The following is a 13,018-nucleotide window of genomic DNA, read 5'->3' on the forward strand; positions in this document are numbered from 1 at the left end:
AGGTCAAGGAATGCAAGTGACATAATACAGCTAGAAAGATATAAAAAGGAGAAAAGTTAGATGAGACAGAAGGAAGAGGTCTAGAAATTTGAGCTCACCAGTTGTTGTGATCTTCTACAGCAAAAAAAAATCGTTGTGTGTTTCATGGTGTTATCTGTGAGTATATTTATGTAGCCTGTAATAAACCGTGCATCTAGAATGCTCATTTCTGGTACTGAACAAGTACTAAAGCTTTTGTCTATCTTTACAGTTAAAAAATAATTCCTCGCATAGAATGTGATTTGAGTTAATTTGCCACATCCTGTTTTTGAAATCATGAACTCTTAAAAGCAAATTAGATTGTTGATTGAAAAAGTGGAATTTTTTTATTCATTCATGGGAATTAAAGGATATAGGGCGCAAGCAGGAGAGGGACATTAGGCTAGGTAGCTCATAATGAAGAAAAACATCAGGCACAGATTAGATGTGCCAAAAGACCCCACTTTGTGTTATAATACTTAACGGTATTACATATAGTATGTAATATTTTCTATAATCTTGTGTTCCTCCTAAGTGTTCACTCAGGTGGCACTGCAGCAGGAAGGCAGGGAAATTGGCTGATTTACTTAACACTGTATCCGCATCCTCATTGGAGCAGGGGTGTGAGTGATGTGGGGGGAGGTAATTTTTTAATGGAGTTTTAAAGGGCAGGGGTCTAACCCTCGTCTGCTGCTATGCCAGTGGCAAAGTGGAGAAATCAGGCTAAGGTCTGGTGCTTGCTGATTTCCTTGGCATGCCTACTTTCACTTTATACCACCACAACTGCAAAGTACTGCATCTGAGGCACTTCATCAATAAACTTAATTTAAGGTGTTAACAAAATGACATTTTTCTTTCAAAAGTATTAACAAAATTTTCACAGATAAAGTGTTTAATAAAAACAGCAGTAATGCTCTAAATATTGTAATAAAAACATAAAACCTGTTTGTCTTTAAGAGTGCCATCACTTATTTCAAATAACCACTAAAAGGACAAAAATGGGGAAAATCATAGAATTCTGCTGGGCACTCATTTAAATCACATCTGGGATTTTAATGAGATTTGGACACAAATAGGCACAAGCACTCTTTCACACACAGAATTACAGCTCATCAAAAGCTGATTTTGAGGGGCTGAGAGGAGAGCTTGGGGAAAATAAAATTAGCAACTATATTGGCAAACAATGATGAAGGGCAACAATTGGAAACATTTTAAAATGATGTTCAGAATGCAGCAAAAATATATTCCACCAAAAGGAAAGAATAAACTAAACACTAGTGGGATTTGATGGATGAATAAAGGCACAAAGGAACAATTGAAAGTTAGGTAAGATTAAGTACATGGACAGCAGAGGGTGCATGGTAAGAGAGAATACAAAGGCCAGAATTTTATGCTGCCCCCTGGCGGGTTCTGAGGCAGGTAGAGAGTGTGAAATTGCATGGATGGGATTCTCTCAGGGATCCTGTCCACCCTGACCTGGTCTCGATTTTTGGCCAGGGTACACAGGGCCACTTAAGGGCCTTTTCCTGCCCAGCCTCCATTTTTAAGCTAGCAGGCAGAAATAGATCAGCAGAGGCAGGTGGGGAGGGCGGGGGAGAGAAGCAAGCCTGAAATTGAACAAAGTTTGATCTTGGGTTGTGGGGGTGCACCTCCATGAGAAGCCCCCTTCTGACTGGGGGAGCCCTCCCTTTAGGGACCGGTGACCTCCCTCCTTGCCGACCTATCACCTGAGGCCCCAATCACTGCACCCCCCACCCCTCACAACCACTCAGGCCTTCCCTACCCCCATACCACTTACCTCTCCTCCAGTTCCAGGCAGCTAGCTGCAGTGCCTCTTCCAGCTACTGCAGCACTGTTCCCGGAATGACTAGAGAGCTGCTGGCCAATCAAGTTGGCTGACAGCTCTCCAAGGTGGGTGATGGGTGGAAGTCCTGCCTTCTGCCAATCAGTGCTCAATAGAGTGTGAAATGGCATCAGGCTGCTGGAGTCAGCAGTCCATGCAATTTCACACTCCCCACTGAGCCCCTCCCATCTGGAAAATTTTGGCCAGAGATTAGGAAAGAAGTCAAAAAACAATTAGGAAGGTGAAGATGAGCTATGAAATTAAATTATCGAGGAATATAAAACATAATAGTGAAATATTTTACAGGCACATCAATAGGAAAGGGAGAAGGGGATAGCTGGTTATGATGGTAGATTTAGATGAGGAAAAGTGGGAGGAGGCTTAAATGGAGCATAATTACCAGCATGGACCGGTTTGGCTAAATGGCCTGTTTGTGCCTCATATCCTATGTAATCCTATCCAGAAAAGCTGGGCATTGAGGAGAAGCTTTGGGGAAGGGCAGTGTGGTGGTCCATGTGGAAGGCTGCAGAGAGAACAAACGTGGGAGGGAATTGTGTATTCTGTTATTGTCACAGAGAATGTCATTCATGACTTTGATTAAGGTAGTCTTAGTGCTTTGGGAAGGGCAGAATCAGGATCAGGGGTTCAAACCTGGCAAGTCCCCAATTTCGGCTATGCCATGAAAAGGGAAATAGCAGATACAGGCTCCAGAGGAAGAGAAAATAGGTAGGTGAATCATCCCAATATGCTCGCTGAATCACTCCATCACATTCTCATTCATCTGCCAGTATGCGATTTGGAAAGAACATTCAAGTTTTCAGTATAGAATAATATTCTCTGTCCCTAAGACTGATCCAATAATGTTTCTGTATGCTAGAGAAAAAGCTGTGATGGTCCTAATAACAGACTGAGTAAATCCAAGCTTGTCTGCCTATGTTCCCAGATGCTAGCTGCAATCGAATTATTCTAATACTACTTGTTCTGACTGAAAGCAGAAATAAATCAAAAGATTCTGAAGATGATTATAATTCTTTACAAAGGCTCTCAAAATACTTTTCTTCAGGAATTTTGCTTAAATAGATTTTATATTCAAAACAATTAAAACACAAAGCCCCAAAATTATCATTCAGTATTGTATAACCTACCCAGTATTTGTAGATTTTGCCAAATTTGGCACTGGTGCAATCCCACTACATGCATTATCCATGTTACTCCTTATATTGGAATATTGAAACTGGGCCCTGTAATTGTTTTGCACTGTTGTCTGATTGCCGGGTGCTCTGCTTTGTGTTAATCCTTTGTTGCCTTAAAATTTAAATAAACACATGAAACTTTTCCTTCAAATGTAAAAATGACAGAATATTTCTACAGTACTATTCAATTAGAATGGTATTGCAGTGATATGTTAAATGGTGGTCAACACTGAAATGTTTGTCAACACAATAGAGATTTACAAACTATAAACAACTAAGTCATGGCATTGTGGAAATGTGCCCCTGATTCTTAAGGTGAGTTCTCACTCTTAAAGGAACCTTTACATTTTCCCACTGGATAGGAGGGAAATAGATTAAGCGCTGCAAACACATTCACAGCATCTTTACATTTCTCCTCAAGCTGAACTCTCAGAAGTTGTGGTAGAGGCCTGTAAACCAGCATGATATTGTTCAGTTACTGTCCTATTTGAAGAAGTTTCCATTAATGCAAGAATATAAAAAAGGGAAATGGTGAAAAAGACCTCATGAAAATGGAGCATGAAAAGAGGAAAAATACAGTACCAAAATGGTGAAAGAGTGGCGGTGAATTATCTTGATTACCTGCTGGCAGTGAATCAAAGCTCTCTGGTGTAGGAAAAAGGTTATTTGAGCCTGACTCATGTTCCATAGGATTTGAAGTCAATGGCATTCGGGTTCTTTTCTTTTGGTTAAACAGTAATACAGGAAGGCATCCTGAAAAATACAATTTGAAGCAGATAATGGCATCTTCATAATCAAAAGTACCAGAAAAAATATCAATCTGTTGAATTAAAGGCAAATATCGTGTAGAACCTTTCAAACATAGCCAACAGCTTTGAAAAAGATCTTACTAAATAAAATGAATAGAACAAAGATCATTCAAAAGAAATTTATTAACAATCCCAAAGACAGTTATTTTAATAGCTAACACAAAGTACTTTGAGCAAATTTACTATTTTATTTAATTTTCTTCGATGGTGACAATTTTTAGGAAATAATTTCTACACGAATTGTAAAAAGTAGTGAAAGTTCTATATCTATGTCTAAGTCCACTTCTCTTTTTAATCCAGATCAGAGTTAAGCTAACATTTCCAGGCATTGGAAATTCTGGTATTAAAAAGATTTATCTGTTAGCATTTCTATGTACTTGATGTGATTAATGGGGAACTCCAGGTTTCAAATAAATGAACATATGGAACATTTCACTGATACATATACCTTCTACAATATAGTATTTACAGCCATTTGGCCCAAAAGGTCCACATCAGTGTTAATGCTCCACACCATAAGACATAGGAGCAGAAATTAGGCCATTCAGCCCATCGAGTCTGCTCCGCCATTCAATCATGGCTGATAAGTTTCTCAACCCTATTCTCCTGCCTTCTCCCCGTAACCTTTGATCCCATTACCAATCAAGAACCTATCACACGAGTCTCCTCCTACCATTTTATATAACCTCAAAAACATATACTTTGATGCCTTTATCCCTCATGTTAATCTAGCTTCCCCTTAAACGCATCTTTGCCTGTTACCTGAACTACTCCTTCTAGTGGCATGTTCTACATTCTAACCATTCTCTGGGTAAAGAAGTTTCTCCTGATTCCATGTTAGATTTATTAATGACTATGTTATATTCATGGCCTCTGTTTCTGATCTCTCCCACAAGTGATAACATCTTCTCCACATCTACAATAGAAAACCTTTTCATAATCTTAAAGATTTCTCAGGTAATCCCTCAGCCTTCTCTTTTTAGAACCAGTTCAATCTTTCCCGATAAAATGAGTCTCTAAGATCATAGTAAATCCGATTTGCAATCTCTATATCTGTTTTATAATATGGAAACCAGAACTGTTCACAAGGTAAAGTTCTGCTTACCAATCCTACCCCTCCAGAAATGAAGCCCGGTGCTATGTTTGTTTTTTTTAATGACCTTATCAGCCTGTATTCTAGCACTAATTCAGCTTTGACTTAGTGGTTGTACTTTTACCTGAGTCAGAAGGTTGTGGGTTCAAGCCCCAATCCAGAGACTTGAGGACAAAATTGCAACTGGCACTTCAGTGTAGTCAGTGTGCACATGCATCAGGTACTGCTGGAGTGCTGTATTGTCAGAGATGCCATTTTTGAAATGAGATGTTAAACCAAGTCCCCATTTGTCCTCAGGTGGACCTTAAAGGTCTCACAACATGGTTGAAGAAGAGCGGGGAAGTTTTCCAATATCCTGGCCAACATTTCTGTCAACCAATGCCACCAAAAACAGTGTGGTCATTTATTTCATTGTGCTCTGTGGGAGCTTGCTGTGCACAAGTTTGGGTGTTACGTTTCGTACATCTTAATGACCATGCATCAAAAACACTTCATCGGCTGTAAAGTGCTTTGGAACACATGGTTATGAAAGGAGCTATGTAAAGTCTTTCTTAAATTCATTTTCATCATTTTATTTACACAGCAAGAAACATACTTCAGAGTGAATGTTTGCTACTGGTTGCTGCAGGTACTTAGCAATCCAGTTTTACCCTTTATTGTGCTGCTGCTGGTTTCTGGTACAAATTGGCATATTTGAAAACGGCATTCACATGACAGACCACTCAGCTGCGACACAGGCATCCAATCAGGGCACAACATTGACAATTCCAGTTCAATCAACCATGGAAGTCCACCTCTAACATCTGGGACTGTTGCAATTGCTGTCCCACATATTAGTTACGCAGCGCCATGACAATGTCATACTCACAGGATCATAGCTATCAGCCAACATACCAACTGTTTTAGATACACGATCTTGCCTTTTACAAATTAGGATAAGGCTCCTTGGGAGTGTATTAATATTTACAGGACTCTCTGAAATGTCTTAATATTTGCAACAGATCCCACACAGAAAAGTTTGTAAACTATTGCTTTAAATAACAGGATTAAAAATAATTGTGTAAATTGACCACAGGTTGGTTGATTATTGTGTTGTTTGTAATTTTAGTTAAAGAATATGTAACCCTGACTTTAAAGGTAAGATTAGAATGGTCTTAAACCTTGCAAGAAGAATAACACATGCATATAAACATATCGTGGCTAGGTATAGGTGGAAAAACACAGTTAATAATAATAGTGAAGTCTCCAATATACTGTGTCAAAAAGTGCTGGGATGTTGCTTTCCCACTGTGGCTGCCACATGGCTGGTTGCCAATTTTGCCATTATATTAAGGATCACAAGTGTCATTGATGAGCACTTCTCCACAGGAGTGCAGGGAAAACCAACAGGGCATCACCAAGAAAATCTCTCAACTTTCCCATTGCTAGCTAAAGAGCATCACTGGCAAATTCCCTATAGCAGATAACTTCCCTGCCTACTCTTGTAGTAAGTGATTAGTCTGGAAGGCCTAAAAATGAAGGCAGGAAATTAAAACATATGGGGGGGAAATTAGTAAATAAATGAAAAATTTCATCATACAAATTAATAGAATGCATAAAGTATGATAACTCTCCAAAAAAAGCACTCCCTCTAGGCAAAGTACCTGCTGTAGCCCGTGTTGAATTTTCTGCAATATTCCTCTTCATAGTTAAATTCCTGTATCACTTCAGTAATATATTAGCAACCTAATATGATAACATTTAATGGGGAAAATAGTAACATTAAGGTTGTGTGTATTAATTTTTAAATTGGTTAAGTTACAAATAAAAGTATTTATGTGCATTCATTTTAATACACAGTTAACTCTCTGGTTATTACTAACCTGTAAAAAAAAATGTGGTCAATGATGTTGAAGCACCATTTGAGTCACAAAGTTTTGCAGGAATTGTTTGTAACTTGGAACAAAAAGATTCAAGCATATCAAAATTACTTTTTTATATATGTTACCTATATAATAATAAATCATTAATAGCGATGCATCATCTTAACCTAAAACAAATAGTTTTAATCTACATGTTGCCCTTAGGAAAACCTCGCCTATTAAAATAGCAGTGGAGAGGTGTACAATAACTCCTGCCACCTAAGCATTTTGTAACCATTTAAAGTTTCGGGGCTATATGTCACACCATTTCACCCATTATTGCTGGGATCAGATTGACGTAAGACAAGTGAACCACACTGTCAGCACAGATCTTCTGCTCATTTAACACGTTTCAGTGCTTCTCCATGATATGTGAAATCTAAGGTCCAGATCACACAGTCATCTATGAAACCAGCTGAGGTAATGAATAACCCTTCAATGTCAGAGGTTACATAATGAAACGTTTGTCATATTTTCCCATTTAAAGTCCACATTCTATCTAGAGTAGTTGTACTTCAGGCAAGCACTAACACAAAATTAACGAGGGAACTAAATTCTACCTGATGTTGCAGTAGCTTTTGGAATGTCAGATATTTCAGTTACACACGAAGTGCAGAAGGCTATCTGCTCCATCACCACAATTTTGGGTAGCTCACCCTCAACTTGAACTCAAAGGTTAATTTTTCATTATCAGGCACAGATCACTAATCTGATCCATCACAGATTTCTAGAACATGAAATCGCGCCCCTAAAGTGGCACCTCCTGACTTCTTAATCCTTGCTGCACTCCGAAGAGCCAGCTTTCATAGCGGAGGTTTGGGGGCCAGGCGGTCATCTTGGCAAGGGACAAAAGGTAGTGTGAAAAAACCCAATAGATGGAAGAAAACCTATTAACACAAATAAAATATAGGCATTTTTCTGTATATTCCCGTTAACTGGTGTTTAATGCCCCTCATTGTCTACTTTTGGCCCCTTAACAACTTAGGATCTTGGGGGGAGGAGAATGGGCTTTAGAGGGAGGAATTTAATGGTGGAGTCAGTTAATACACTGTGAAAACTGAGAAAATCTAGCTAAGCCCATTATGGAGCAAGGCTGGAATCATTCATGCGAGAAATGAAGTTAAAAACAGAAAATGCTGGAAATGTTCAGCAGGTCAGGAAGCATCTGTGGAGAGGAAAAAGAAGAGTTAACGTTTCAGGTAGATGGCCTTTAGCCAGTTTGGGCCAGTCTCTAGTACCTGCCCAGCCACGGCACCAAACCGCCCAGGGTAGAAACTGCGGGCCGACCTGGTCTTGGCCTCTTACACGGGTAGCCTAGAATCAAACAGAACAATTTATAAACCTTTAATTGTGGCCTTTCTTCGTTCTAACGACTAATAAAATGTTAAGGAGTGGTGGTTCATTCTTTTATATACTAGAGGCTGCTGAGGTGAATCAGGCGCTTCGACTTTTCCTCACAAGACACAAGAAAACATGGCGCCCGACTCACAAGTGCGAGGCAAACGCGCGGGGGGCAGGGGGAACGCGCCGTTCCCGATTACGTGATGACGTTTGAACGCAGGCGTGCGTACGGATGACGTCCGCCAGCATGACGTCAGTCATCAGCTGTAGCCAGGTTATTTGAGGTGATGGAGGTGGGAAGATTCTGAACTTCCACCTTGATCCTCTCCTGCTGGCCACTTCTTTTTATGGAAGGCTTAGCAATTTCTGAGCGAATTCGTTTTAAAGCTTGACAATCAACTTGATCACTGAATAAAATAACAGGGGAAAAAGCTCTAAACCTGAATTCAAAACCCGAAAATATTCTGGAAGTACTCAAAGAAAAGGTCGGGGCAGCAGCTGTAGACATAAGCTGAGGTTTCTGATGTAATTCTTCCTGCTGTGTACTTTGCAAAGAAAAATATTTTTAATCAGGTGGTGTGACAGGTTGGTGCTGCTGTGTGTGTTGTCATGTCACGCATTGCATTGCGAGAGTGTTTAAACTTGTGATTTCCCACGTTGTGAATCCCCAAATCTCCAGCACTGCTGAGGAGGGGTCAGGTATACTTCCATGCAGCAAAGTAAACAGAAAACATGAAGGTTACAGCAGCCTTGGTTGTGGCGAAACTTGGTTTGCGGAGGGCGGGTGGTTATGTAAAATATAGATTTTAAAGGGCGTCAGTTGATTCGCAGCCCTTTCATCTCTGGAAACTTGGGCCAAAACCAATTGGCTGAAAGCTTGATAGAAGCTGTATGTAAAGTGTTAGTTTCTAATATATTTTTTGCCTGCAACATAAAGGTGCCCAAGACATTGACACAAAGTGTGGATGTTACTCAAATATTTCTTATGTGAAATAGTAATGATGCTTTTTTTTTTATTTTACAGTTATGGGGTGTTGATGGGGCAGAGCAGAACAAGCTTTACTTTGCAGTTGTCTGTTCCATTCTTCATCTTGGATTGTTTGAGAGTGATGATTGTTGTCTAAAGTTTAATGTTTCTAACATTCCCCAGCACTAACCTTGATGAGTACCATTTTTTTTAAAAATCACAATTATTCAACATCTAGACCAGTAAAAATGTTTAATTCAATTGCCTGTCAGCTTTGATATAAATCAGAACAAATGTCAAGGTTCCAGATGGCTGGACTGGAGATGAGTATTCTGTTAACCCTTTAAATAGTTATGTGCATTCTACTAAGTCAGTTATGTGTCAGGGAAATTCAAACAGCAATGAAAAAACATGGAACAAATATTTCCAACCTTTTGTTAGTAACATTCTTTTAGAATACATCACTAAATGCACTCATAAACTGAGGAAAGCATTATAATGCATAAAGGTGTTATCAAAATGACCACAAGATGGAAGCAAAAAACATACCTCATTATTTGAATAATGCTTGGCATCTAATTTAATATTTGAAATTACTAACATTGGAGATAGAATCTGTTACAGTAGGAAGCGCTTCAATGCAACAGCCTCACAAATATCAATGCCAAGAAAGACATCGTTTAAAATTGCCACCAGTGTTAAACTAATCTTCTTAGGTTTTTGGCTTCAATGTAAAAGACAGGAACAGCCTGTGCAGTGAAGTAGTAGCCAGATTAAAATAAATCATGTTAAGACCCTGATTAATACCAAAGAGTACAGAATGACTCCATGGGAAATCCCATTATCTAAACATTTTTCTTTCGCAGGATGTTGTATCACTGGCTAGGCCAGCACTTATTGCCCATCCCTAATTGCTTTTGAGAAGGTGCTGGTGAGCTGCCTTCTTAAACCGCTGCATTCCTTGTGGTATAGGTGCACCCACAGTGCTGTTAAGAACGGAAAAAAACTACCACTTAACGACTTTTTTATTCATTCATGTGATCCGGGCATCGCTGACAAAGGCAGCATTTATTGCCAATCTCTAATTGTCCTTGAGAAGATGGTGGTGAACTGCCTTCTTGAACCGCTGCAGTCCACGTAGTGTAGGCCAACCCACAGTGCTAATTAGGAGTTCCAGGATTTTGACCAAGTGACAGTGAATGACAATATATTTCCAAGTCAGGATGGTGAATGGCTTGGAGGGGAACTTCCAGGTCATGTTGTTCCCATGTGTCTGCTGCCCTTGTCCTTTTAGATGGTAGCTGTCGTGGGTTTGGAAGGTGCTGTCTAAGGAGCCTTGGTGAGTTCTTGCAGTGCATCTTGTAGATGGTACACACTGCTGCCTCTGTGTGTTGGTAGTGGAGGGAGTGAGTGTTTGTTTGTTGATGGGGTGTGAATCAAGTGGGCTGCTTTGTCCTGGACGGTGTCAAGCTTCTTGAGTGTTGCGGGAGCTGCACTCATCAGGCAAGTGAAGAGTATTCCATCACACTCCTGATTTGTGCCTTGTAGATGGTGGACAGGTTTTGGGGAGTCAGGAGGTGAGTTATTTGCTGCAGTATTCCTAGCCTCTGACCTGCTTTTGTAGCCACAGAATTTATATGGCTAGTTTGGTTGAGTTTCTGGTCAATGGTAATCCCCAGGATGTTAATAGGGGGGGATTCAGTGATAGTAATGTCATTGAATGTCAAGGGATGATTGTTAGAGTCTCTCTCTTGTTGGAAATGGTCATTGTCTGGCACTTGCGTGGTGTGAATGTTACTTGCCACATGTCAACCCAAGCCTGGATATTGTTCAGGTCTTGCTGTATGTGGACATGGACTGCTTCAGTATCTGAGGAGTTGCAAACGGTGCTGATCTTGTGCAATCATCAGTGAGCATCCCCACTTCTGACCTTATGGTGGAAGGAATGTCTTTGATGAAGAGGCTGAAGATAGTTGGCCCTAGGACACTACATTGTGGAACTCCTGCAGTGATGTCCTGGAGCTGAGATGACTGACCTCCAACAACCACAACCATCTTCCTTTATGCTAGGTATGACTCCAACCAGTGGAGAGTTTTCCCCCTGATTCCCATTGACTCCAGTTTTCTTAGGGCTCCTTGATGCCACACCCTATCAAATGCTGCCCTGATATCAAGGGCAGTCACTCTTACCTCACTTCTGAAGTTCAGCTCTTTTCTCCATGTTTGAACCAAGGTTGTAATGAGGTCAGAGCTGAGTGACCCTGGCAGAACCCAAACTGAGTGTCAGTGAGCAGGTTATTGCTAAGCAAGTGCCACTTGATAGCACTGTTGATAACCCCTTCCATTAATTTACTGATGATCGAGAGTAAGCTGATGGGGCAGCAATTTTCCAGGTTGGATTTGTTCTGCTTTTTGTGTACAGGACATACCTGGGCAATTTTCCACATTTCCAGGTAAATCACAGAGTGCAGAAGAAGCCCTTCGGCCCATCGAGTCTGCACCAACACGTGAGAAACACCTGACCTACCTACCTACCTACCTAATCCCATTTACCAGCACATGGTCCACAGTCTTGAATGTTATAACATGCCAGGTGCTCATCCAGGTACTTTTTAAAGGATGTCAGACAACCCGCCTCTACCACCCTCCCAAGCAGTGCATTCCAGACTGTCACCACCCTCAACTATCACAACGGATCTGCTCAAGGATACAGCATTCAACAAGCAATATTTATACAATACAATTACGTGACTCCCGCATATTCACACATTGATCTTATTAACTTGTCCTTCTTTATTCTCTTATAATTAGGTTTAGCTAATTGATTTTGTTTACCCATACAGTTTTCTTGATCGTCACTTATCACTTCTAACAATGTACTATTCATTCCATGAGATAACATGTGATCCTTTTTATCTGAGTTATAATCTTGTAACAATCAGGTAGTTATGCATCAACCGTTATCAGTGCATGCAGTTATATCTCACAATAGATCAGGTAATCAGTAAGTTAACTAGATAATTACATCAGATGCAAGACAGACACTTTTACAAGACATGTTGCATCAAGTTAGAACACAAGACCTACGAGACCTAGAAAAGAGAATTCACAAAGAACAGGGAAGTTAAAAAAACAGGCTGGCCACCATACTTATGTAATTAATCGTGCACAAAGTTCATTTTATTCTGGCTATGCTCTAAGAATACTTTCCTGGTTTTCTCACAAAGCTTACAATTTCATTTTAACATTTATCTGCATGCACATAAGGTTAAACATAGTCAGAACATTTCATGACTTCCTCCTTTGTGTCTGTTGTGGGTTTGGGTAGGCAACGGGACAACTGGCTATTTTCTTAGCTTACTTCCCCCTACCTCTCTATTTCCTATCCTGTAATATTTTCTTTCTCAGTCCCTCCTTTTGTGCTTTGTAGCACAATCCACTGACTCTCTCCGTTTAAGGGCTATCTTTTCTATATCCCTTTGTCTTTCTAACCTCTTGTTCTTTCTTTTATTTATGCACACCAATATTATTAAAATTATTATGATCAAAATCTGAATGATAACCAAGACATGGGAGAGAATTCTTAACCAAGGATGTATACTTACGTTCATTCCCCAGTTCCAAATCTCCGAGAAGAGAGAATCCTTCTTGAGTAGTTCTTCAGCTTTGTCTCTGTCTGTTTTAATTTTTTGTTCAATTTCACTCCATTTGTGGCTCACATTTTTTGCTTCCTTTATCAATTGTTCCCAATCCGCGTTCAATGGTGGGATAGTTGGCAACGGATCTGATACGATCTTACGTATTTCGATATCATTATTCATTCTTACGATGTTTGCCTCTACTTCTACCTCTG

The 13,018-nt window shown here is 40.0% G+C and overlaps 1 protein-coding gene across 6 annotated transcripts in view; it reads right to left on the bottom strand.

Moving 5' to 3' along the window:
- spata22 (spermatogenesis associated 22) overlaps positions 1-8,360 on the bottom strand; it is an 88,534-nt gene extending 80,174 nt beyond the window's left edge. For 3 of the 6 annotated variants that reach the window (XR_013577421.1, XM_078547817.1, XM_078547821.1), the window contains exons 1-5: positions 8,096-8,360; positions 6,819-6,891; positions 6,600-6,681; positions 3,676-3,807; positions 3,007-3,166 (exon numbers count right to left, since the gene is read on the bottom strand). Coding sequence is in view for 5 of the 6 variants with exons in the window: in XM_078547817.1 (XP_078403943.1) it covers positions 3,007-3,166; positions 3,676-3,807; positions 6,600-6,642 (335 nt within the window). In the remaining variant the exon portion in view is untranslated. Of the gene's footprint in view, positions 1-3,006; positions 3,167-3,675; positions 3,808-6,599; positions 6,682-6,818; positions 6,944-8,095 lie in introns of all 6 variants that reach the window. The other 3 variants (XM_078547818.1, XM_078547819.1, XM_078547820.1) reach the window with 3 other exon arrangements.
- Positions 8,361-13,018: the final 4,658 nt, after the last annotated feature.

Source organism: Cetorhinus maximus, chromosome 9 (assembly GCF_964194155.1).
Source record: "Cetorhinus maximus chromosome 9, sCetMax3.hap1.1, whole genome shotgun sequence".
NCBI classification, from domain to species: Eukaryota; Metazoa; Chordata; class Chondrichthyes; order Lamniformes; family Cetorhinidae; genus Cetorhinus; species Cetorhinus maximus.